The sequence below is a fragment of the Orbicella faveolata genome, unplaced genomic scaffold (genome assembly GCF_042242905.1).
Source record: "Orbicella faveolata isolate gen_17 unplaced genomic scaffold, um_ofav_v1 contig_47, whole genome shotgun sequence".
In the NCBI taxonomy this organism is placed as follows: Eukaryota; Metazoa; Cnidaria; class Anthozoa; order Scleractinia; family Merulinidae; genus Orbicella; species Orbicella faveolata.
The window spans coordinates 12,980,630-13,007,781 of record NW_028301577.1 but is presented as its reverse complement, the minus strand read 5'-3'; the positions used below and the strand labels follow the sequence as shown (position 1 = coordinate 13,007,781).

General features: G+C 39.5%; 1 protein-coding gene across 1 annotated transcript in view; it reads left to right on the top strand.

Annotated features, from left to right (window-relative positions):
• The window catches only part of LOC110058914 (huntingtin-interacting protein 1-like), a 41,177-nt gene extending 21,059 nt beyond the window's left edge, over positions 1-20,118 (top strand). Inside the window, exons 18-44 of the mRNA XM_089280337.1 lie at positions 72-160; positions 713-760; positions 1,172-1,219; positions 1,676-1,732; positions 2,076-2,123; positions 2,686-2,802; positions 3,629-3,745; positions 3,920-4,036; positions 4,756-4,872; positions 5,821-5,881; positions 6,870-6,959; positions 7,606-7,692; positions 7,822-7,929; positions 8,410-8,484; positions 8,597-8,667; positions 9,274-9,351; positions 9,681-9,710; positions 10,270-10,328; positions 10,486-10,516; positions 11,176-11,238; positions 12,094-12,194; positions 12,743-12,833; positions 13,261-13,333; positions 14,032-14,097; positions 18,192-18,256; positions 18,540-18,657; positions 18,739-20,118. Coding sequence (XP_089136463.1) covers positions 72-160; positions 713-760; positions 1,172-1,219; positions 1,676-1,732; positions 2,076-2,123; positions 2,686-2,802; positions 3,629-3,745; positions 3,920-4,036; positions 4,756-4,872; positions 5,821-5,881; positions 6,870-6,959; positions 7,606-7,692; positions 7,822-7,929; positions 8,410-8,484; positions 8,597-8,667; positions 9,274-9,351; positions 9,681-9,710; positions 10,270-10,328; positions 10,486-10,516; positions 11,176-11,238; positions 12,094-12,194; positions 12,743-12,833; positions 13,261-13,333; positions 14,032-14,097; positions 18,192-18,256; positions 18,540-18,653 — 2,021 coding nt within the window. The 3' untranslated portion in view covers positions 18,654-18,657; positions 18,739-20,118. The remainder of the gene's footprint in view (positions 1-71; positions 161-712; positions 761-1,171; positions 1,220-1,675; positions 1,733-2,075; positions 2,124-2,685; positions 2,803-3,628; positions 3,746-3,919; positions 4,037-4,755; positions 4,873-5,820; positions 5,882-6,869; positions 6,960-7,605; positions 7,693-7,821; positions 7,930-8,409; positions 8,485-8,596; positions 8,668-9,273; positions 9,352-9,680; positions 9,711-10,269; positions 10,329-10,485; positions 10,517-11,175; positions 11,239-12,093; positions 12,195-12,742; positions 12,834-13,260; positions 13,334-14,031; positions 14,098-18,191; positions 18,257-18,539; positions 18,658-18,738) is intronic.
• The last annotated feature ends 7,034 nt before the right edge of the window (positions 20,119-27,152 follow it).

Below are 27,152 nucleotides of genomic sequence, written 5' to 3'. Positions count from 1 at the left end.
TTATTACCAGAAGTGAAAGGAAAGACAGTAAATAATAATTTTATATGTTTTTGTTATTACTTTAACTACAGATCAGAAAGGCCCAGCTGAAGAGAAATTTAACAAGCTTAAAGGAATGTATGGGAAACTGCGAGAAGAACACATACAGCTTTTAAGAACTGTAGGTTGGATGTAACAGTATACTAGAAATGATGGGGTCATTGGTGTCCTTCCACCAAATTAGTATTCTAGTTGTGTCTGCTATCTATATACTGTGACTGCATAATTATTTCATGCAAACATCAATTTTTAATTTGCTGCAAAAGTGCAATCTGTTTTACAATATTATTAATGGCCAGGTTTATTAGGAGGCAAGTGAAGTGGTTTCTTGAAATTTGTTTTGCAAATTTTTTTTTTTGTCCACAAGCCAAAGAACTTTAATAACCATGAATTTTTCTTCTTGGACTGAGGGTTATTCTCCTGCTTTTCCGGTTTTCCTCCATCCTCAAAAACCAACTCTTTTAAATTCCAATTTGATCTGGAAACAATGGATGAAGAGCCTGTCCGTGGGATGTGCCACTGAAACTTTGTATTGTTTGTTTTTATTATTACTTTTATTTATTGTTGGTGATGTTGATATTATATTAAAATTGACAATGACCAGTGTCTGGGGATGTAAATTTGTATTTGACTTCAGCTTATCATCATCATATGTTTTTTCTCTCTTGACCAGAATGCTGAAGTGAAGCAAAAACTGGGTGCATCTGAAAAGGAAAAGGAGGTATGTTGTTGGGAGATGACAAGGTACAGGCTGGTGTATTAAGCTGATGAAAATTTTTTATTAGTAGAAAATGACTTGGTCTTGTTTACAATTTCATATTCTGCACAGCAAGACAGATTTTTCTTCTCATCTTTTCCCAATATGTGTTCTCTCTGTGCAACAAATTACATGTAGTTTTGTTCTAAAAAATATTACTTATAATCTTGCGTGGCTTCTGGACTCTTTCCAGGGAACTAATTTCCACACTTTACAAGCACACTTGTAACAATCATGTGTTTTTGCTTGGTAACTCGGAAACCGTTAGTTAATCTTGGCCTTTACTTTCACTATTTATTACAACCTATTAAAGGGTGGTCAGAAAATTGTAAACTGGTTTTCTGGGTTGATTTTTTTTCTGTCTTTTTTATATAGGAATTGAGTCAAGCAAATGAAAGACTACAACAGGAAGTGGATGATAAGGTACTAAACGCTTTTCATATTCGAGCAGTAGTTAGGTGTTGTAATGATATAGGTGACTTTAATACAAGTTAGAGAAACTCATTTTCTTGAATTCCTGTAACACTAGTTTGGTTTAGTTAATTTTATTTCTAGTCTAGTTTATTTTAAGAATTCCAGTGAACAGAATGTTTGTGTGGAATTAAAATGGTACAAAATGTCAAAAATAATATATTGGTGTTGTCACTCTTTGCTTATGTTACAAAGCGAGCTACCCTGACGAGCAAGATTAACCAAATACTGCTTTTCTTTTCTTTCTTTCTTTCTTTCTTTCTTTTTTTTTTTTTTTGCATATGCATTTATGGCCTCATTTGTGCCTCAGTCTGTAAACAGGCAAAAAAAAATTGGCCAGCCATGTCTTGCCTCTTGACCAAACAAGCTTGGTCCATAACCATATCTAAGTGTATTTCCTCTGTGCAGTCAACAGAACTTCTTCAAGTGTTTCAAAAAGCTGAAATGGCTGAGCAGGACGGGAAGGTAATCTGGAACAGACTTTTGTACGGCTTGTTTCTCCCTTTTTTCCAGAGCCATACTTAGTGTTGTTGAAATCCCTCTCAAGGACCTAATTTTTAGTGAAAGTTATCTTGTAAGTAACAGAAGGCTTTTGATACTGTAGTGATAGTCTATCTCGGTTTCATTAATAAAGGTAACATGTGATTAATTTTGTTTCCAAAAATACCATCAGAGGAATTTCATTTTTTATCGTTTAATAATTAGATTCCTTAGCGTATAATTATTAAACGTGCTTTTGAAATTAGAATACGATGTTATTTAGATTTATACTGTTGTAATGATTGTAACGCATTGCTTCTGTCTTCAGAGAGCTGGAGACGAGATCGAAAGACTGACAAAGGAGCGTGATGAAAAGGTAGAAATTCCACGTCAACGATTTTAAAAGACACGGTAGACAGAAAGCAAGAGGCAAGAATAATCAGTGCGCCTTATACTTTACATCATCATTACTACATGTACTCTAAGACTGCGTGGAAAAGCTATCAACAACAAAGATGATTGACAATAATTTTCCAAAACAGTCCGTCATTCATATCTATCCTTGACTGACTTGTGCGGTAGGTTAAACGTTTTGAGGGAAAGAGGAACGTGATCATTTCTTTCTAGGGAACAAGGGATTATTTTTGTATTAATAAGAGGAAACAAGGGATATCTATTATTAATGAGAACTTTCGCAAAAAAGTTTAGGGAACAATGGAATTTATTAATGGGGAACAAGGGAGAAAATGAGACATTTTTGAGGGATGAAGGGAACATTATCTCACCGCCCCTGGGAGGCCCTCAGTAGACACATATTTTGTCATGAACTCAATGATCTGTCTGGGACTTAATGTCCAACTTGTCAATATACCAGGTCAGTAGCGGTGTTTAGCCAATAGTAAGAACTATTGTTATTTCTTATTTTCCATCCTCGGAAGATTTCATCTCTAATGGTGGAGGTCAAAGCCTTGAAACAGGAAAAAGGTGATGCGGAAGAAGCAAGGGAAGTGGCTGAAGAACAGATAGAAAAAATGAAAAAAGATCATGAAGAAAAGGTTTTCATTTTTGTTTCTACTTTTTGTTGCTGTTGTAGGTGATTTCTTTGTCCTGGTAGAATGACCAACATCATAAACTTAATGAATCAATTTTTCTCGGGAAAACAGTTTTGTTTTCCTGAGAACCTCGAGGTTTCCCGAGACGAATTTCTATGTTGCTGGATTTTAGTGTAAACTTATTTAGGCAAGAATAATTACTCCCAAACTAACCTCTGATTAATAGACCTGTTTGTGGGATAGTGGGTGCCAGTTACTTTACCTGCTGCCTGCCGGGCGACATTTAGAATTTTCTGTAGTTTGAGATTCTTAAAACTTAAAACTGATGGACATCCAATAAAAACAGAAACCTCACCGAAAAGTCACAAAACTGAAATCAAAGTTCTCGCTAATCCTAGGTTAATTTACTCGGGCTTTGAACAACCCGGTCCAGCTATATAACGGTTTTGTTTAGAGCATAGCTAGTAAAAGATGTCTGCTTGTGTCTCGAACAAGAGAGAATGATCTAAGAAACCGATTCTCAGAGCTCTTCGATAATTTTCTGAAATCTATATTAGATTAAATAGATTTCGAGAATTATCATTGGAAGCATGGAAGAATGGAGCCCTTTGATCATCATCTCTTGCTCTCAAGTGTACACTAAAAATACATTGTAGGATTTTCGTCAGTTGATAAAATCAACGGGGAAGATTGTCTGCCGTTTTAGTATATAAAATTATTTAATTGCACAAAATGCTTTTCAGTTCATTTGCATAAGGCAACTTAGATTTTCATATTTGTTATTTTATCTTAGAATTAAGGTCTAAAACCATTTTGGTGTGATTTTTAGATGGTTGCACTCAGCAGTGATCTAACAGATGTCGAAAAGAGCAGAACAGATCAAGAGGAAGCTAAAAGAACAGCCGAGAAAACTATAGAAAGAGAACGAAAAGAACACGACGAAAGGGTCAGTAAAACTCTTTCGTTTGCTGGTTTGTTGTGATGTAGCTGTTGCTTTGAGACTTTCTGTTTCTGTTTTTTTTTTTTTTTCCATTGTGGTTTCCAATACATTTTGCGTGAATGGTCGCTTAAAGCAACAGATTTTCGGTCGAGTAAATGAAAGTAATTTTTTTTCTTCAAGATTTCGTCTCTTATGGCGGAGCTGGAGGCGTTGAAAAAAGAAAAAGGTGAAACAGAAGAAGCAAGGAAAACCGCAGAAGAACAGATAGAAGCAATGAGAAAAGAGCATGAGGAAAAGGTTACTTCTATTTCATCGTTTTGTTTGCTAATAGATCTCTATGTCTGCAAAGGGATGAGTATCTCCTCAAGAGCATGTCAACAAACGTTTGCCCAAAGCTGCCTTAAAATTGTGTTGTTATAACATGCCTTCTTATTTAAGAAAATTCTTTAGTTGATCTTAGGATCAGAATGTAAAAGGTGCTCAGTGGCAAAGGTTTAAACATCCATTTGCTATGAAGGGAGGGGTTGCTTTTGTCTGGACATTCTCCCCTCCTTCTCACGTTTTCGCTTCAGTACGTTTTCTTACCCAGAGAGGGAACGGAAGAACAACTCACTTTAACCAATGTTGACTTGAACGCTGGTAAAACGATCCTAACAATTAGATGTGGCATCTTCCAAAAATGTTAGGTCTTCTGTGACATGTTGTGTCCATATTGTACTCGTCCACTCGTTGTAGCGATTGCTGGACGAAAGCTTGACCTGAATCAAACTTCAGTGCGGCATGGTCTGAGTGGGTGATCAAAATGTTGGCTAATGTTGGGTAAAAAGTGGGGAGCCTTTTTCCCGGCGGATAAGAATGAAAAACTGGCACTATACTCAAGTTTACATTAGGGAAGTCGCAATTGCTTGGATGGTCGCCGTTTCGGACTTTTAAACCTGACTGCAGGTTGAGACATGATGAACAAAATGAGACTTACAATGATCATGTGTTTGACAGCGTGTTGGTTATTTCTATAGATTGTATTGCTTAGCAGTGATCTGTCAGAAGTTCGTAAGAGCTGGACAGAAGATGAACTAGCGAAAAGAACAGCTGAGGAAACCATAGCCAAGGAAAGAAAAGAACATGAAGAAAAGGTGAGCGGATTTGTTTTTAGTATTTAAGGGAGCTTCGTCACGGTTTGCGCATATTGAAGAGTTTAGCCTTAATTTTTCAAATTCGTCGCCGATTTGTAATCCGTGTCAATCCTCTCCATCCTTAATCATCCTTGTTCCTTTTTGGTTTATTAATATCTTCTGAGTTTTTTTCCACCTTAGTAAACTATTATTTCTAGGTTTCCTTCAATTTAAAGGTATTTTTGTACTTGGCCAAAATAACTCAAAATACCGTGACTGAGCTTCTTAAAGTGTATGAATTGCAATCTGTTATAACAGCTTCTCAAACTCAATAATAATTCATCAAGTTAAAACAAAGAAAATCACAACCGTGAAGGAGGTTTGGATACCCAGTCTTAATTAGAATAGATTTTGATGATTTTACTTCTGCGTTTACTCCTTAGTTTTTGTTTCGATTGAGAAGATATATCAAACACTCGAGACGGTGTTTCATCGGCTATCCAAACACGTCGAATTTCGTCAAAAATACTCCGCTGCGCGTCGTATTTTCAACTCTCTTCTCGGTGTTTGGATATCCCGATGAAACACTGTCTCTCGTGTTTGATATATTACTTCACAAATTAGAAAACGAGGTACTCTTCTTTAAAGACACAAGTGTTTTACTGGAAAATACACCACTTCTAAAATTCTTACGACACCCTGGTGGCATATTTTCCTTATCCTCACTTGTGAGGATATAGATGACGTCGATTTCCCGATTTTTCATGTTTGTTGGGGCAAACAGTCAATGAAAATTGCGAGCGATAGTTTAGTGTATATAATGAAAAGAAAATCACACTGTGGATTGAATATATGAATTTTATTTTCTCGTGATAAAAGCAATATTTTACTCATTCGCTCTGCCCGCTCGTGAAACATTGTTTTTTCACCACTCGAAAATAGTATGTGATTTTAATTTTTTGTTCCTAGATAAACGAGCTTGAAAAAAAGAGACTGGAAGGTATTACGAAAGAAAAGCAAGACCTTGTGGGTAAGAGCAACTAGTAGTGTCTTGACTGAAAAGAAAAATCAGTATTTGTTGTGACTTAACTACACACCAAGGAGAATATTACACAAGTGGTAGGTCCTACTTGTATTAGGTCGCTAATAATATACATGAAAAAATTACTCGATTCTGATTGACTGAGAGCAGTGCAGTTCAAGTGTTACACCAGTGCAAAAAGTGTATCACCAGTGCAAATTATTCATCGTAATTCTGGATTATGATTGGCTGAAAGACAGTGGGAAATTTTCTAAGCCAATGATATCACGTAAAATGATGACAAAAATTTTGTGCGGAAACTTTTTCTCGAATGAGAAAAAATGGCTTCAAGAAAGATCTTCCGGCACTTCCTCCACGCGAATTTTTTCATGTTGATGTTATTAATAAGTAATCATACGGTTATTCTCGTTCAATTTGGAATTAATTTGCACTTGTGAGTTTTTCAAGCCGAAGAAGCGAAGCGGCTCGTACAATTTCAGCTTTTTGAAAATCTGACTGGTGCAAATTAATTCCAAATTGAACTCGAAACCGTATGATTACCTATACGAATACAAGATTCAAAGGCTGGATTTGGAAATAGTAAAGTCTGCATACGAGCCAAGGGGCCCCGGCATCAGGCCGGCGCTTATCTCTGTTTCTGTAGCATGAAGCGATTAGGAGTACCTCTACTTATCCCTGGATGGGATGCTAGTCCATCGCAGGGTTACCCCCAGCATTAAATTCGCCGTTACCCATTTATATACCTGCGTGTAGAGAGGCACTGAGAGTAAACTGTCTTGCCAAGAACACAACACAACGTCCCCGGCCAGGGCTCGAACCCGGACCGCTCAACCCGAAGGCGAGCGCACTAACTATGAGCCCACCGCGCCTCCACTAAGAAATGGCCTGTTATAAATACTTAGTGGTATTCCACAAATTTCTGCGTAGTAACCTGTATTTTAAATAGTGATGTATAGTGGTCTTCTTTACTGGGCAGGTATGGCAATAGAAGCAGCGGAAAAAACAATCCAAGACTCTTTAGACCAGTTTCACAACCCTAAACATAGCTCAACCACATGCACTGCAGGTACGAAAACTCTTGGTGTCTTTGCTGCTCATAAAAACTTAGTTGTTTATTTGGAAGAATGGGAACCACAAATCATACATGTTGAGAAAACGTTATTATAATGAAATCTACGGTAACCATGTCACATTACTGTGTTCTTCTACGGAACCTTGCAAATTATAAAAAGAATTAGGATTTATGAAAAAACTTAGCTAATATAACTACCTCAATTACGTGAGCATAGTGTGGGGTGAAGCTCGAAAGGAAGGAACCCTTGCCCCGTCAACCCAGTGATTACTTGAATTGTATGTCATGTAAAACACTTGATATGATTAAGCTGGACATGTCTAGGTGTGGTGCAGTATTTAGCTATTTTTTTATTTTTTGGCATTCGTGTAAGTGTACCCTAATCTTCTCCCTTCCTTGATGGTTCCCAACTCTTGGTGCTTTTTTTATTGCCAAATACTGCGGTATGATTTCCTTTTCTCTAGGGCATAGGCCGCCACTTTGGAAGTGCCGCTCCTCGCCTCTCCTTTCCAATCTTCGATAGCGTTTCCCGTCTCCTTTACTCCGGGTTTACCCCCATCCCCGAGTTCCCCGCACATCTCCGCCCCTTTATCGCCCTCGACCTTACGGTGTCTAAACGTATTTTTTGGCTTCCTTTCAGATTACTTGTTGGGCAGAATCGAAAGTCTTCCGGGCGTTGTTGATGAGCTAAATTCAACGTTTACATCTTATCAGAAAGATCATAAAGGTGGGATACGAACATTGTTGTCGGTATGTTTCAACTATTAACCATCTCGAAGTTTACGTAAGACATGCTGTTTAGTTTCCTGTCTCAGTTGTTTTGTTGAGCACGATTTTTCATATATCGCTCTTTCAGATGCCATTCCGTGTGCATGCTGTCTTGGGTCGTTCTCGCACCAGCTCAGTGAATGCATTCTCAATGCAAAGGCCACTTCTCACATGGCACCAACTCAAGAAGCTTCAGGTCAGAGCTTAAAATCACACAGTTTTTGTTTATATTCTAAACAAGAATCAAAATAGAGTTGGCTAGAGTTTCAAAATATCGCTCTGGTTTGACCGCCAAAAGCCTCATGCGCTCTCATGTATCGAACAATATGAAAGTTCTCGCTCGTTTCACCGTTACAGGAGGGTTGCGTGAGAACTGTAAGCACAGGCAACCTCAATATGTCCGTTGTAATTTGTTTGCGTGACAAATTGTTGTCCCTCTTGCATGCCAGCTCTCATCTTTGTTTGGTTGGACTGAAGAAAACTCTTGCCCGTTTCTCATCCTTCAATTCTTGTTTTCGTTTGATCTGGCTTCTACATTTCAGTAGGTTTCTTTCTTCATCACAACAGACCTCGTTCTGATATCTGTTTGCAAGCTTGGTGGTTTGTATTTGCCGCTAGAGTAGTTTTGTGAGAATATAGGCTGTATAAACTGATTCAATTACCTCTTGGTTTGTAGATCTTCAGTCACTTGGGGAATCCGCTGGCAAGGCATCTCTTGAACTGTTACAACTCTATAAACAGAAGGAACCAGGTGAGGGTTTTTCGGATTGACTGGTGAACATACAAAGATCCCACATATGTAGAGGCATTCTGAGAGACGTAGCTATCATGAACTCATATCATTTGTTTTTTCATCACTAAAGATCCAAGTGCTCTTGCTGATAAATTGAATGCTGTGAAGAAGTATATCGCAGATATTACTAAGGTCGCCGAGGTAAGTTTGCAATCAAAAAGTGAAACAAAAATGCTACAAACTTGGTAGGGGTCAGTATACGGAGCAAGGAAGAGCAGATTATGTCTTTTGGACTCATAAAGAGGTAATTGTCCCGAGAAGTTTGTCGTTAATTTAGCTGGCTATGACCTCTTGACGCGTGCCTACGATACTGGATACTTATTTTACCAGCCCCCAAAGAGACGGTTGCCCTTTGTCGTGTGGCAACCATAACACTTAGTTGATTATCAAGTTAATTAACGTAAATTGACCGTCGTGGCGAATGTGAAAGCGTTAAGAGCAGGTGCCCTTCGTCGGTGGAGTTGAGGAGTTGAAGTCTGTGGGTCGCATGTGTGTTATTAGAGAACGCGTAACTCCGGTGATTGAACTGTACTCACTGCGGACACCAGTAATTATTTTGTAACTGATTTTGTCAGCTTGGAACCTCGCCCTATGACCGCCCCGTTGTTACGGCTACTTTGGCCGATGAAAACGCTTAGTCGGTCATTTTCTTATTTTGAACTTTAACCTAACAGCTGGCGTACATATAGAAGAAAGAAAAGTATAATATATTGCCTTAGTAACAGATCCAACTGGTTTTATAAACAGGCTCTTGCACCCAAGGAGAAGGACAATATGGATAGTATTGGTAGCGAAGTTGACGATGAAATTAATGCCACTGCCGAGGTGAGAGCTAGATATAACCATATTTTTCTTTTGTTTTTTCTTGTTTTTGTTTGTCACCGTTGTAGTTGTCGTTGTGTTTCTGGACATCATAAATGGCGAAAGTTACTGATTGTTTTCCTAATAGCCTAGTCCTACCACTGTACTTTTAAGCACACTGGTAGGACCTTAAAAGGTCCACAGTACGAGACATATGAATGCTTCGCGTACTCAGTCCCCACATTGACAGTTTTACTGAACGATATTATGGGTAACAAGCATACTAACTGTTGTAAATAATAGTCAGGCGTCATCTACTGACCGAGTTATCTTTTGTGTTTTTTTTTTCTCAGCTTGTCGCTGATTCAGCGGCCAGAATTGAGGTAAAAAAAAATGTCCATAATAATTATGATAACAAATGAGTTATTTAGGTACCCGCACAGCTGTACACGTGGCTGTAATCCATAACTGATTAAAACACTTTTGATTTTCACTCGTGGATGGTCATGTTGTCAGTTAACAAGTGCATTTTATGGTCTTTCCTTGTGTCACTCGCCTTTTTTTTCAAATCAGCGCTCGAACTCATCCGATTTCATTTGGTATATATTAGCAATACAAATTGTCGTTTCCTAAACTGTGCTCTTGTCCTGTGCCCTTATTTTATTTTGCTTGTTGTTCATAACCCATTTTACAATTCCGTGGTTAGTGATTGGGTCTTTGAGCAGAGGCAAGGCCGCAGTTGTCATACAAGCCTTGTGACTTCAAATATAAACTATCCTGTTATCATGCTAACTTGGGTCTAATCTCAATCATCACAAGGTCAAGCCAAACCTCGCTTTCATACACAGGCTTGGTTACATTTCATAGAACTGGAAAATGGTCTATTGGTTTGCTTCTTTTAATAAACAAAAGTTGAAATTTGTGTTTGTTAATTTATGTTAGGAAATGCTTAACAAAACAAGAGAGAAATTCAGTGGTGTCCAACTTGAAGTGAACGGAAGGTGAGAGGAACACGTACATTCTGTGATGGAGATTGTGTAAGCTTAAAATTACAAATAAAGACAAAATGCAAACTTGCTATGGGGCACCTAAGCTAAAGGCGATTTTATGTTTTGTTCATAACTTTATGTTCATTCGTTTGATTTCGTTTATGTACAGAATTCTGGATTCCTGCACAGCACTAATGGAGGTAATTTGTCCAAATTATGAAGAACTTTAATTAATCTAATGGATTTAAAACAGTTGTAATACACGACTATTAATTTTGTAAGATTAACAACTATAAGAATTATTTGAGAGGCTCTGGCTGTGTTAATTTTTCTTGTATAAAAATGTTGTTCACTGCTTGTGTTTTGTGTTGTGTGAGATAATTCAAGTTCAGAGCTGAAGGGCAAATAATATAAGCAAAAAACCTCACCGAAAAGCCGTTACAAAACTGAAATCAAAATTCTTGCTAATCATGGGTTAGCTTAATTGGGCGTTGAACAATTGCAGCTAATGTTTTGTGTCTTTCTCAATAATATAAGCTTGACATTCACCGAATTCCCTGTTTAAGACCTACGGGGTGGGGGGCAGAGGTTATCTATTGTTTTAAGGCCCAGCCTAACACACGTTATATTTCAGTGCGACATGTTGTAACAATGTTGCGCAAAACATGTTGCAGTCATTTGGCCACCCTGTCGCCAAATGTGCGCAGCAATGTTACAGTTTGTTGTATTGAAATGTTGTGTGCGTTTAGCTGGGCCTTGAATTAACTTTCGCTAGCACGCGGGTAGCTTTTCTCTAAACTATTTACCTGTTCATGGTGTATTTTCTTGTGCACTAAACCTGCGTGTTGTACATTTCCAGGCAATCAAGGTGTTGATAATGAAGTCTAAAGTATTGCAAAAGGAAATTGTCCACGAAGGAAAGGTAACGGCATTAAAATTGTAAACACAGGTTGATTTGTTCGCCTTTTTGTCTCGGCCAGGTACAGCTGAACCTCGATCTTTCCAATTTAAACCAAGCTCTCGCAGAGGAAGAGTTATGTGAGTTTTAGTGTCAATTTGATCAGCTGAACTGTCCATACAACAGGAGTCCGTACTCTGGAGTTTATATGATAAAAGTGCAACTGAGATTTACCCATTGAACTATTGGGAATAAAAATAACATTTAAAACAAACAAAGGATAAATCCTCATTAGTGAAGATGTCGTATAAGACTGAGTCGTACAAGCTGTTAGATTTTTCTTGCCTCCAAACTTTTATACCGTAAGATCCCACCTTAAAGCACTCCTGGTTATAAGCTACCCCGGATATAAGCTAACAAAGGTATTATTCCGGATATAAGCCCACCTTAGCTTTAATTCGTTTCTCAGATACGTTTTATCTCGTCGTTCCGAAACATGTTTTTATTCCGCTTATATGCCCCCACGGATACAAGCCCCCCTCCCTCGTTTATATAAGCCCACCCAAAACCCCTTATGAAGTTATATAAGCCCAGGGCTTTAAAGTGGGATTTTACGGTATACATACGTGACCTTTATTTCAATTTATTGAATGCTTAAAGCGTGAAGCTTGAAAAAAAAAGAGAAGAAAGAAAGAACATTATGACACTATTGATTGCAACTATGCTCAGCGTAAACAGTAATGCTACTATTGCCTTACAACACGTTGTAAAAACAATTTTACATTGGCCATGGTTGGGTGAAAATGATTCTTCTCTTTCCTTGCTTGTGCGATGTTTTTTCACTCGACCTTGTGCTCAGTGTTGTGCTTTGTTTTTCAGGGCTCAGCTACTGCGAAAGAATTCTACAAGCGTCATCATCGCTGGACAGAGGGTCTGATTTCAGCTGCTAAGGCTGTTGGTTGGGGAGCCAAGGTGCTTGTGTAAGTAAATTTAATTGTCTTCAGGGTTGTGGCTGGGGAGCACTGTATTCTCCTGCAGAGTGATGTTCTATAGGCTGTGTGTTGGCTTGATCTTGCATCTGATTGGTCAAAAAGAGTTCATTGTGATTGGTTCACTGTTGGATGTTACTCCGTGGGATCATGGATTGGAGCCCGTTTCCGTGAGAACGGATCTTTTCCTGCTATAGTAATCTGCTGATCTCGAGTGCTTCAAACATGAACCTGTCTTTTAATCTGCTTCCTTTCTATTGGGAATTTGGTTTGTACTCCTACCAACCATCGAAATTACTTCATGAAAACTTTCAGAACTAATCTTGACACTGCAGAGTTTTTTTCCTCTAATCGATCCTGGCAATGAGCGCGTGAGAAATGTGACAGTTTTTGTACACCTTTAGCTTCGTCTTTTACGATCAGAACTTCAAAACCTGTTTACCAAAAAAAGAACTGTACTGAACTAGCATGTACCACGCACTACTCTTTCACTGCTCTGAAGTATGGTATTACAATAAGCGTTGTGATTTTCACTGCAGTGACTCGGCTGATAAAGTTGTCCAGGGACAAGGCAAGTTTGAAGAAATCGTCGTAGCTTCCAATGAAATTACAGCAAGTACAGTGCAACTGGTGAGTGGAACTAAGAAACATGTTCCCACTATAGTCCACAATCAAGGCAATGTGTATTCTCAGGTCTTTCTAAGAAGGCGTAAAATTGGAGCTGTTTGTCTCAGACTGATTTACTTAGCGTTTTGTTAACTGGTTCGAGATGAAATCCGTTCGCCATCTAATGGTTATACCTGAACTTTTCAGTCGTTATGTCTTAAAACACTCTAATAGTTAACCGGCCAACCTTTCGAAGTTGAGAGTATTGGAATGTTTCAGTCTGTACAGTTTCCAGGTTACTTTGCTGTAATTCACGGTACGCTTGATTGGTAATCAAGATAGTTGGTAGTTGCACGTGGCTCTACTCCCGGTGTGTTTGTTGTGATAGCTGGCTGAATTTGCTATTTCCAAGTGCAAGATGCGTGAAGTAGGAATGTTCTTTGTTTTACAGGTAGCTGCTTCGAGAGTCAAGGCTCGACAGACAAGCGCTGGTTTAGCAGGTCTACAGGGGGCTTCCAGAAATGGTATGTCGACGTCAGTGTAAAGCACCAGATAGAAACTACAAGAACTGCTGCCTCAGCTTCAGTTTTCTCTGACATGTACCATTTTGTTAACAAAACAATGGCAACTTTTACGAATTTTTAACACAAGAGGTTTCGCAAGAGATTCAAAAGCGGAGAATTACCTATGAGGTGATTTAAAGTGTTGGAAAATTTCCCAGTAATTTCCATTCTAGCGTTTCCCCTAGAATGGAAATGGGGAACTTTACAGGACCACAGAGAAAGAGACAAAAGAAAGAGGCAAATCTTGGACTCTTTCCTTTGTAGGGCTAACGTCCAGGGGGAAATTCCTGGGTTATTTTTTGGTTCTTTAGGTTGACTAAATTAGCTCAGAGTTAGCTCTCTACTTCTATTCCAACGCTGCGTGGCGCTATGTACCATTGAAAAAATAGTTTTTCACCTTCGTTCGGCCTCATTTTAACTTGCAAACGCAGGAACCAACCAGTGAACAATACTAGACAGGGTCTATCGACCAACAGTGGTTTCATGTCACTGTCACTGTCACTGTCATCCGAGGTGAAATAAAGATGATGTATGTATGTATGTCACTGTCACCGTCACTGTAGATGCTATTTTTGGCTATCAGCAAATTGCAGTTATTTTGTGTTTCCATGATACACAATGATGATCTGATTTAGAGAGGGTGTTTTTATTTGTTTCAGTTGTTGAATCTGCAGCCGGTGTGGTAGCATCTGCTAAAACAGGAGCAGAAATGATCGAGGACAGCAGTAAGTACATGATTTTAACTGCAAGTAGGATTTAGCTTACTGTAGTTGTTGAATATATATTGAAGATTTTACCGTGTTTAAATGAATGAACTACTTACGTACTACTACTAAGGGACCGTTCATTTTTTATAAGGTAGGGGGGCTGGTGGGATTTGGGGGGGGGGGGCCATGGGGAAAAAAATGGCTTTCGAGGGGGGGCCATCCCAAAAAAATAAGGGGAAAAGGGGGGGTCACGTGAAATATTTTAGTAAAACTTTAAAATGGCATAATGTTTGAATATAAAAAAAATTGCTATAGAATAAGCATAGAAGGCAGGATACAAATTTATTACAAACTTTCCTTTTGGCGACAAAAAGCATTTGTAGCTACTGAAAAGAAGTATTTAACACTGTTATTTTCGAATGCAACTTTCACTGGCACTCATCTTCATCTTCGCTGTCATCGAGTTCTTCGTCGCCGCTTGTGCTGCTATGGAAGTCTGTTTCACCAATGCTGCAAGAAGCAGCAATGCTTTCCGTCAGAGTGTACTCTTCAGGGTACATGAAGGTGTAAACATAATCTTTGACTTCCTGCTCAAGGTTTGTGGTGAAATAATTCCCTTCCAAGAGCTGTGCAATGTATGGCCCATCTCTTCTAAATAACGACGTGGCAACATCCTCAACTTTAATACACTCTTCCGGGACGGCCGTTCTAGGAGGGTACACAAGGCATTGTGGAAGATCATTTCCTAGCGAGTTTCCAACACAGATTCCATAAACTCGTTGGACGTTGTTTTCAGTCCGCTTCCTCTTTCTTTCATTTGACTTTCTGCGGTTTTCTTTTTTCCTTCTCCTTTTGTTGATGTGCTGTTTGAGTGTGCCCTTGAATATGCTGTTATAATTGCTCTTCTTATTTTCTAGTGCTTCCATGTCCTGCGTGACCTTCGTCAACTTAGCTTCTATACATTTGATCTGTTTTACATTAAAACTGTGGGCAAATTCTTCGCCCTGCTTTAAAGCAAGCCCATTGGACTGAAAGAGTGTGGAATCGTGTTCCTTTACATCTTTCAATATGACATTCAACTTTTCCACAATTGCTCTGAGCTCTTTGATGGAAAAGTTCAGTTTTCTTCCATCACTGGGCTTCAACTGGTACCCTGGCACGGAAAACTCACCCGCCCTTTCTGAACAGCCATCCGCACTCAGAAAGATTGCTTCTTTTGCTTGTAAGATGTCAAACTGCCTAGATCGTTCAGCTGTAAACCTTTTCTTAAACGACTCGTCGCTTTCGCCATTATTGCGCATTTTGGAATTTTGCGCATTTAAAAAGCAGCAAGAGTGAGAAAGTAAAGGCAATTGTAAGACATTCATGCTTGCAGCAGAAGAGGCCTCTCAAAGCTGGCCAACCAACACTGAGAAATGCCAGGACATTGACACAAAATGACAACAGGGCAAGTGCTGACAGCAGTGAAACGGATGAAAGTGACAATGATGAGTATGACAGTGATGCCATTGACTCTGGGGGAGAAGATGACTCAAATGACGTCATTCTTGCATTCATCAATTCAGATGAGGAAGATGCCAATGAAAGGCCAAATGCCACACGCTCAGGGCGAGCCATAACTAGGAGATCCGAAATTGACTTCTCTTTCTTTTGATTTGTTTTTTAAACAACAGCTCTCTGTCGTATAGGGATTGTAAATATTGTCTTCATAGTGAGCACAATAACGTGAAGTAGGGGGATAATAGAGAAATATTAAAAAAGTTGAAATCTAAATATTGTTTGTTCAATTTTTTTTTTTGGGGGGGGGGTCATCCCAAAAAATGACCGCTATAAAGGGGGGGTCATGTGAAAAAATTGGTAAGCTGAGGGGGGGTCATGCGATTTTTAAATGGTGCTTCCCAAATCCCACCAGCCCCCCCTCCCTCATAAAAAATGAACGGTCCCTAATACGTGCAAGCGAAGTTTTCAAATTCTGCAAACAATGATGACCATTTATGTGACAGACTATAAACTGATGTAAAAAATATCCGGTGTGTAGCCAGGCATGGATTTTGATAAAAAGAAATAAAAAGTTGGCACTGGGTAAAAATATATACTGGACGTTTTCAGCTACTACTGTTGACTTCTTCAGCAAAGATAAAAATGCAAATGTCTAACGGCGTCCTGCTTGGTATATGTACACAATATGTGATAAAACTAAATTACGCCTCGAAGGAGTGTAACAGTAGTCTCTAGGGTATTCTTAATGACTCTAAAAATTCTTAATGTTATTGTAAATGTTTGGTAGCGCTTTGTGTTCGTTTATAGCGTTCCTATCCCGCATGGAATGTCAAGCTTTGTTGCCACGCCGATGACCTGGCAATTTCAACACTTTCCAAATCTATTTGGTGATTGTGAAGCATATGGTGTTTGGCCAACAAAGAGTTTTTATCCAATGTGGCTATGGCCTTTGCGTGTTCTTTTACGCGTGTTTTTAGCGCGTAATGTCTGACCAACGTAAGCACAATCACAGTCTTTACATTTGATCTTATACGCGATTCCTCTGGAAGCCTCTTTCTCGATCTTGTCTTTTGGCTTTTTAAGTGTGTTGGCGATGGTGCGAATAACCTTATGGGTGACCTTGATGTTGAAACCTCGGAGAACGTTTGCGACTCTCTCGGAGAACCCTTTGGCGTAGGGCAGGATAACCAAGCCGCGCTGATCGGTCTCATTCATTTCCTGTAGTGTATTCAGTTGGCGGCCATTGTGAATGAAATTAGTAGGGTAGTTATTAGTGGCGAGGGCTTTGGCTACTCGTTTAGTTTCCCGTGATACTTCCTCCTCGGTGGAAGGAATGTTCTTTGCGCGATCCATGAGGGTGCGTACGACCGAGTGTTTACTGCTGGGGATAGTGGTGTGATTTGAAATCAAGGTAACGGTCGGTGTTAGTAGCTTTCCTGTAGACAGATACAGTGATAGAGCCTCTTTTTGTCTGGTTGTTTTGGTGTCAAGAAAGGCAATGGAGCCTTCTGATTCTATCTCTATTGTAAATTTGATGTGAGGTTTGATGGAATTGATATGTGAATGGAATTCATGTACGTGTTCCCTTTCTACACACACATGGCTGTCATGTACGTATCTAAACCACCATTTGGGAGGGTTACTAGGGGTTGGGGCCGATGAGAGAGTCCATCGAGATTAGCTAAGATGGCGCTGACTGGAGATACCATCGGACAACTGAAAATTTGTTGGAAGTGGATGCCTTGGAATACGAAGAAATTGTTGTCGTGGACGAACTGTGGAAGTGTCATGATATTTTGGAGAGACAAGTTGGTTCTCTCTGGTACTGATTGGTCAGAGTCCAGTCTCTCTTTTACAACTTCGTTGGCTAGGTGGGTCGGAATACAAGTAAACAGTGACACGACGTCAAAAGATACTAGGATCTCGTCCTAATCCACAGACAAGGTGCGGATCTTTTCAACGAAAGATGCACTATTCTTGACTGTGTATTTATTATTCTGAAGAGGTGACAAGATGTTGGCGAGGTATTTGGATTATTCATATGCAGGAGATCCAGGGTTCTTTCCATTATGCCAAACCGTATCTGTATCTTGCTACTGTCATGCGAGGCTGGCTGATCTTTAATCTGGAGAAGAAGTTTATTGAGAGATTTTCGGTGCACGATGTTGGGTTCCTTCTTTAGTCTGTTATCTTGTGGTAGGTTTTATCGTCGTGTAGAAGGTTGCTCACTTTGTCTGTGTATTCGTTAGTATTCATCACGGCTACGGTTCGGCCCTTATCGGCTGGTAAAATTGTAACAGATGTGTCCTTGGCAAGGTCTCTGAGCGCTTTTTCCTCTTCATTGCCGAGTAATGTTGTTTCGTGGATGAGGACGCCAATTGTGATGGTGATGGTAGAGGTGACCGAAGTTCTGATAAGGTCTCTTTCGGCGTCAGGGAGCTGATCTATGCCGGATTCAATTGAGGAAACATTCTGATGTGTTTGTCTTCTTTAAAATGAGCTTGAAATCATTGTTGAACTCGTTCACTGCAAAGTTGGCTGGTGTAATTATTGGTTGATAAAAGTGCTTCAGCTCCTAAATTTGGTTGGTCTTTTTTTGTTTGTTCGCGTAGAAGCAGTTCCTGATTACTCCAAGTTGACCCTCACACAAGCAAAGAGATATGAAATGGAGTCACAGGTATGTGAATCGTTTTATAATTCGACCTTACTAATATTACTAACTAAATGTATTGAGTCGCCAACTTGACAATGTTCAAGCTTTTTGACAAGAAGTGTAAGTTTTTTTAAGGTAATTACACCAGAAGATGATTGTTTAAAGATGGATAATGCTGTCAAAAACAACTACGATCTGTTCAAACTGAGATGTAGAGAGCCATGAAAAAAGTTATACGTGTTTTTTTCCGGTCTGTTAAAATAGCAGTTGTAATTTTAGCGAAACTTTATTACCTGCTCTATCCTAGGTTCGTGTCCTTGAGCTTGAAAGTCAGCTGACCAAAGAGCGTCAAAAGCTGGGAGGGTTGAGGAAAGCGCATTATCAACTAGCTACTGTTGAGGAGGGCCTGGACGCCAACTAGATAGGTGAGACATACTAACCTATTTGTACTGCATGTGACATACATGATCTGTACTTTTGTTTTTTGAACTCACATTCTGCTTTAGCCTTAGGATCATAACAAGTGCTTCTTCGAGCAAAGAGACTGGATGTGTCCATAGCGCCAAGCAAAAGGAGAAATGAAATGGAATGACAGTTTAACTGAATATCTGGACTGACAAATTAGAGCTGCTTGTAGTTTAGTAAAGGAATTTCCTGCTACTGTGACTGGAATTCAAATAGCCTTCCTTTGCTGCCGTACTGTTGGTTCGTTGCACAATCCCCAGAAGATTGCGTTACCCACTCTTAGGAGAACGACTGCAAAGAAGACTGGACTCCAGTTTGGTACAGCGTGGGTAGATGCAAGGCCTAAAACATAAAGAGGAATGCCGCTGACCGAATGATGCTGATGGCAAAACATTGAACTGATATAGTCACCGGTATAATGCAATAATAGCAATTGTACGTATAGTTAACCATAACAATTCGTCGCAATTAAATCGCATCGTGCATTAGTAGTATTTAAGTATAGAATTGCTGCTTCGTTATGAGTGCGTTTTGACAATTAACGTTTTTATGCGTAAAAACTGCTCCTGAGGTTTAAAATTCTCCGAAAGTGAAACTGCCGAAACACCTAAAAGATACTTTAGGGCCATCTTTGACTTAGACTCGATTACCAGTCGCTGTTTGGGAAAGGAGCCCGCGCTTCTCCCCCCGGAACTCTTCTCGGGGATGAACGAAGACCGGACCCGAGAGAGCGGCGGAAATCGAACCTATCTTTGCTTTCGTTAGCATCACTTTATAAGTACTACTCTCTCGAAAATTAAATCCAGTTTGACAAACTTATAAAACCTATTTATGGGCAGCGACTGTGCCATTAAGTAACAGGAGAAGACTGACCATTACACGGTGTATTTGTATGGCTGTGTAGCAAATTGCTTGCCACAGCCATGAAAACTGTTTTAAGTTTTACAACTTCTTACTGCATCGATAGAATCAGGTGCCGGCATGATTAACTGAATGCGAGATGTATACGTTAGGAAAGATAGCCCCAGTGAGTTTTTCGTTATTCATTCGTAAAAACGTTGATTTTCCACAAATCAAGATCTAGACACGAGCCGCTCTTAAATTGTGGAAAAACACATTTGTATATCCTATACTAAAACGTGTTTGTACTTTTTTATTCGGAACTCTGCGGTTGTAAGAAGATGGATCATGTCCAAAACAATTGATTTTAGGACAATTTGCCTTTATTTTAAGAATTCAACGTTAGGTTTGCTGGTTAGACATGTAAAAATATTAGGTAGGTATAATGACTTTTATTGAAAGCACAAGAATATATTGAATATTAGGTAACTTCGTATTCGAATTAGTGATGATGCATATTTAAAATGACTCGTACATGTGAACTGCTGGTGGAAAATTAAAGTGCAACGTTTTTTTGTCTATTCAATGTTTGTCTTGTAACTTTAACTAATCATTTTCGTGATAATTCTTAAGTGAGCCGCTTTGCGTATAGACTGCGAGCAGTCTCTCTTTTCGTCGAAAATCCGTGGGGAGAACTCAAAACAAGTAAGCGTGTGAGCGTGACTGAGCGTGACGTGCAAGCGATGATGCCGCGAGCCGCTAATAGCGCAGGCGTCTTCCGACGTCCGCGCTACTGGCGCCTCGCGGCATCACCGGTCACCACTCGCACGTCACGCGCACAATCACGCTCACACGCTAACTTGTTTTCCATTCCTCGCCACGGATTTTCGAAGAAAAGAGTGACTGCTCGCTTTGTACTTTGCGTATTCTGCAAGGATTAGTCTTTGTCTATGGCGCAAGGACACATGTCATGTTTGGTGGTCCTAGTGAAGGCTTTGCCCTCGGGGCAGCCTTGAGACTTGGCTCGATTTCCGCCGCACTCTCGGGTCCGGCCGCATTCCTCCCCGTGGGCTCATTTCCCGAAACAGCGGCTGGTAATCGAGCCAACCTCGAGACGCGCGCTAAGGGAATTGCTGCGATCATGGTGTAAGAATACGGCAATGTCGTTGGTTATTTTGCTACACGTGACATTAAAGTGTAGCTTCTGTACCTTTGAGCCTCCTTTGCAAGGTTCACTGGGATCGCTTACTACCTCCAGGAGCGGATTAAGCCTGAAACAGGGTGCCACAGCAGAGATCATATTTCTTGCTTACTGGGAGCCATTGTGTTTAGTAAAATACAGTAAAAACCAGCGTGTAAGAACATAGTTGCTGGTTTTAATACCCAAAAATATAAGAACCTGTTTAAACAAGCAAGATTAAGCAGGTTCTTGTATGTGGGTTACAGCTAAATTATGCTTGACATTTTAACCAAGGAGTGGGACTTTGACATTGCCAATCTATATTACAAAGAAATGCATAATACAGTTGTGAACATATACTATATATTTAAGGACCAAACCCAAGCTTATTTATTTTTCTGGTAATCAACAACGATCGTGACTAAAACACCACACGAGTACATGTTAGTAACATACGGATACACAAGAGTACACACGCGTACAGACGTGTGATATACAAATACATAAGAGTATAGTCGAACATACTAATACTCGATTATCCCGTACGTCGATTATCCGGACTTTTTCTCTAGTCTCAATTTTGTCATGAATATTTATTAGTCATGATCAAGATCCGTAGCAATATTCTTCTTAAAACTATAGCATTGAGAAGTGCAGTTAAAAGCAAGTTTGTTTTGCTTTTAAAGAGCAAAAGCAGCGCTCGCACGCGTCGTAACTAATGAAGAACACTCGAATGAGTTCTGATTGGCTCAGAGTTCAGTGGTTCAAAATGTACAGTAGACCATATTGTTTTCCAAGCGATTCGTAAAAGTGTTGTTTCACGGTTAAAGGTTGCTTTATTTAAACAGTTTTGTTCTTCATTAACATTCATATTTTCGATTATCCGGACTATTTCGTCTACCCCCAACGAGTCCGGATAATCGAGGTTCGACTGTACATACGAGTACATACGAGTAACATACGAATACATACAAGTAACATACGAATATATACGAGTACATCCGAGTAACGTACGAATACACACGAGTAACATAGGAGTACATACGAGTAACACGAGTACATACGAGTAAACATACGATATACATACGAGTAACATACGAGTACATACGAGTAACATACGAATACATACGGGTAACATACGAATACATAAAAGTAACATGAATACATACAAGTAACATACGAATACATACGAGTAACATACGGATACATACGAGTAACATACGAGTGCATACAAGTAACATACGAATACATACGAGTAACATACGGATACAGACACAAACGGTATTACGTGCGTTAAGATTAATTTGGTTTTAAAATAATTTACTCCCCAATATACTCACCAATGGTTTCACAGCTTCGTTTTTATCTTCTTCTTTCTTATATTTTGATAACACAAACACTGTCTCTCCTCGAAGCACAAAACTGTACTTCGGACTGTACTTTGGTCTTTCCCATACCATCAGATAATCTCGATGCGTCAACAGTCACCACAAGGAGATCCCATTGCACCTTATTTGGTAAACGATTGGCTCTCATCTGTCGCGACCGACTCTAGCGATTTTCGACTCTCGAATCAAAATGAGAGAATATGATAAGGGAACACTTGTGGTCTGCCCGCTCGATTTATTCTTTTACCTTGCGTTTACCCACGCACATGTAAAAGTAAAATGTAAAAAGAAAAATAGTACATTTCATGTTTATTACCCTCCTGCCATCGTATGTTATTCCTATGTATTCGTATGTAACCTGTATGTTACCGTATGTGTCTGTATGTATCCGTATGTTACTCGTATGTATTCGTACGTCACTCGTATCTACTCGTATGCACTCGTGTGGTGTTTAAGTCACGATCTTTTGGTGTTTTCCTCTTTAACGCTATTGCGAGTTCGAGCATGAAACTTTGCGCATTTGCAATGCGATACTTTTCCTGGGAAATTCCGATCTATTGTCATTGACACCAGGAGGTCCTGTTCTTCCATTATTTTGCAATTTTATGAAGCGAGATAATAGAGAGTTTTAGCGTTGACGACGGCGACGCCGAGGACGACGCCTTGTAATAAACGGCACGCAATGCATGCAGAAGCGATGACGTTTAAAAATTGTTCCTAGAAGATTGGAACATAAGCAGACAAACTGCTATTTTTTTTTTTTTTTGTACTATTTTTCTCTATAATTGAACGCAGTGTATTGATGGCTTTAGTCTTTTATTACAAAGGTATGTTAGAAAGAGTAACGATGCAAAGAATCCTGCAATTCTCAGCTTTTTCTTTGTTACCGAAAGAACCCAGTTAAATGCAGCGCGTGCGTAGTAAGTCAAAAAATTGCGATTGAATGAAAAATTGCACTCTCGGAAATACGCCTATTTCTCGAGAACCACTCATTAGAATTTCACTAAATTTGGCCCGAAAATACTTTACGAAGTAAGTAACTGGAGTATTGAAAAAAAATTGAAATTTAACAAAGGAAATTCTAGATATTCCAGTGAACCTTCAACAAGGGATAATTAAAGATCTCTGTTAAATTATTATTAAAATAGTGTTAACTTGGGAGTATCGTTACAAGCTTGTTGCGGGCAAATTATAAATAGAATCTAATGACGAAATTTTCTGCAAATAAACAAAACCGATTTTAAAGGCCTTTTTATATGTAGTCATGTTGCCATGCGTCAGCTTAACTATCAAAAAACCAAAGTTTGTGTTGCTAACTTGCCTGCTGCTATTTTTGGCGACCAAAGGATCAAGGGTTTGAGAGAAAATGGTGAATGAAACACAGGTATCAAAAACTGTGTTGAGCCAGCTTAAAGAGGTGGCGAATGGTCCTTCAAAAACTCTGGGTCTCGCAAGAGTTTGGTCGAATTTCACGGGTCTCGCAGTCTCGCTTTTTTAGCGGTTATGTGCGTCTCGCAGTCTCGATTTTTATACGAAGCTCCCTCGGAGTCTCGACTTTTTGCAAGGTTAAGGGTTTCGAAGTTCTGATTCGTTTGATTGTTTTAATAAATAATGTCTTCTCGTCACTTGATACTAAAACATCGAATTTCAATAAAGCAACTTTCAAATTTCCGAGAAAAAGTTAATCATAACTTTCGCCAAATTGTCTGAATTCCACAAAAAGCTACAAAACTTACCGCAACGTCATTTTGGCGCCAAAAAACAGTTATTTTGTCCCAGGATATCCTATCATAGTGTGTTATAGTCGAATTTCCAGTTCTAGCTTGTTCGCAAAGGCTGGCTAAAAGGCTAAAGGGGGAATCAAGAAGCCACACACAACCCACGATAGCTCATGATGAAACCCACGAAGTCGAAGAACTTATCTGTTGTTCCCTGTGGAACTGTGTAAAGGTACAAGTATTTACGACAAAAGGCTCCTTTGTAAGACTTCTGTACAAGCTCATTCTCGTTCATTCTTATATAGCTCTCAACTAGATCTGGGGCTCGAATTCTAAGAGTCTGAGCCCCTCGCGCTCGCACTCAAAAGACTTTGAAGTCTCGGTCTCGCAATCTAAAAAGTCAATATGTCTCGGGCTTGCAAAGAAAAGCGCTGGTCTCGCCGTCTCGCAGTCTCGCATTTACCATTTACCACCCCTAATTAATGCTCAAATCGGGCTGCTGATAGCCAATCACGTTCGAGAATTTTGTTATAGTTTTGATTATTTTGGTAAATACTTAAGTAATTTGCCTACCATTCTGCTTTTTGAGGCGTATACATCTTGGATTTGTTGTGATTGAATCGCACTATTGTTAAAGCTCAGGATTTGTTCGCCATCCGTTCAACGAATTATTTCTGTAAGTAGTTTGTCTAACATTCTGCTTTTTGAAGGTGAATGTAACTTGGATTTGTTGCGATTGAATCGCATAATTGGAAAACCTCATTCAGGTGTTTATTCGAGCGAAAGCGCCCTTTGAGAGTAAATTTCAATCAACGTACGTGTTGACAGAGCCAAAGAAGCTCAAATCCAACCAACGAGTTCACTTCTGACGACCTCTGAGCAAAGTTCTTGAAATTAAAAGAAACTTCAAACCAAACATATACCATTAATCACTTAAAAACCTACCGCGAGTCAACGAAGTGATTGCAAATGATCCTTTAAAAGCACGTTCAAATTTTAACAAGCAACATCGATAATCTTCGTCATATTACATGTAAGCTTGTTTTACACTGTTCTCTGCTCAACACTTTCGCCTCCGTGAAAACGCGTTAAATCGAAGTTACATGCACTTCATTGATCCTTTACTAACTTATTTTAATTTACATTCACCTTTAAAAAGCAGACGCTGTGTCTCTGTCCGGCAGCCGGACAGGTTTTTCAAAATAATCCGTGTCCGAATCCGGAAGGGCGCCGGCCGGTTGCCGTGGCGCAGTGGTAATGGGTATCGCTTGCCATGCCGGTGACCTGGGTTCGATTCCTCTTGGGGCCGCCTGTCATAAAGTTCTTTTTACGTTGTTTTACTTTTCAAAAAAACAGTCTCACTGCCGGACACAGAGTATTTTAAAAAGACCTGTCCGGCTGCTGGACATGTAGCCACAGCGAAAAGCAGAATGTCAGACAAACTACTTACCGAAATAATTCGTCGAACGGATGGCGAACAAATCCTGAGCGTAACTCTGAATAAAATAAACAACACTCGAATTCATTCCAGAAAACTACTTGGGTCTTGTTCAGCTTTAACAATCGTACGATTCAATCATAACAAAGGCAAGATGTATACACCTCAAAAAGCAGAATGGTAGGCAAAATAATCGCCCAACGAGGTTCCGCACGCAGGAGAGCTGAACAGATATCGAAGCTTCCACGTCACAAAGAAAAATAGTGTTCTGATTGGTTCGTGCGATATATCGACAACATCCGGCTACATCCCAATATGGCCAAAAAAATATCACTGACTTAACCAGATTACGCGAAAATCGAGCTGAAAGATCTGAGATTTTTTCTGCATAGTCATCAAACTACGCACGGCTCTATATCCTGCCGCCTCGACAGGCTCGCGTTTTCGCTCGCCAGTCTCGTTGGCAAAAAGCTATTACGTCAGCCATGGAATGCCCTGACATTGCATCTTTCACTTTCGCTACGTGACAAATAGATCGTAGGGGTTGACACATTATGCCGGCATAATTTCGAGCATAATACTATATGTGGAGCATCGAGCATAATGCCGGCATAATAGTGCATTTAGCCGGCATAATAGTGCTTTTTTGGCGGCATAATAGTGCCATTTTGCAACATAACAGTTATTTCCTTTTTTAGAGCTACTATTGTCCATTTATTAACTAAAGTTAAAACTACAAAATTTCAAGCTATTTTAATGTTCTACATGGTTTCCATTACTATGATCGCACTTCACGGGGGTCCCGGAAAAAATTTGTACGGCACAATTATGACTCACCGGGGTCCGGGAAAAAATTTTTTACGGCATAATTATAACTCACCGGGGTCCGGGAAAAAAATTTTGCGGCATAATTACGATTACAATAGTTACAGTCGAGCATAATTTGGAGCATAATAGTCCGTTTTGCAGGCAGTGCCAAAAAGCATAATGCTCGATTTTAGGAGCATAATGTGTCAACCCCTAATAGATCGTGTTTACTTGCACGTTTATTATGCCAGGAGAGACAGTCTTTTTAGTTTTCCGAGTATTTTTCGTATTTTTAGACTAGAGAAGTGAACTGTCGTGCTGTTTTATTAAAGCGAGTTCATAGATCGCAAGGAAAATTAAATATTTGAAAACCAAGCAAAGAAAGTGTCAGAAGATGCAAGGATTACCTCATTGATAGGGAAATAACCACCGTACTAAGGATAGCCGTGGATAATGTTTCTTGAATTATGTGACTCGTGTGACTTCTCATGGAAACAATTAATTGAATTTAAATTAAATTTAATCGTGACTTTTAAGTAAGAAAGCTGTTCTTAATATGTAGTGTTATTATCGCATCGTTCGCATCATTCATGCCCAGACATATTCCGGAGAAAGTTCCAGATTAAGACCATTACGTCATCGGAGATTTCACATCGGCTACAACTGATGGTGCAATAATAGAGTTTGTGTTGATCAAGTGATGTGATGTCTACAGTAATAAATGGATATTTGGAATGTGCCCTGCGTTGCGACGGCAGTGCTAAGAAAACAGTTAAATTCTAGAAGCGCGGTTATAAGATCTAAAAGATCTTCTTGTTAAACACTAATCTGACTAATTTGTGACCAGAACCCAAAAATATGCGAGTCAAAAGTAAATTTCAAAAACAAAAGTAAGAAAAAAATTACTCACTCAGTCTTCACGGTCTCACGGTCTGCATGGTCTGCGTTTTGGGGTGACCGGGAACGTGCCGGGTAGCCTGAGGCCGAGGCACATTTGCAGAAAAATGTGATTGTGAGTGCAAATTTGAAAAGGGAAAAACCCCGACTCGCAGTCAGAGATACGGTTCGATGATCTCTTTTGGCT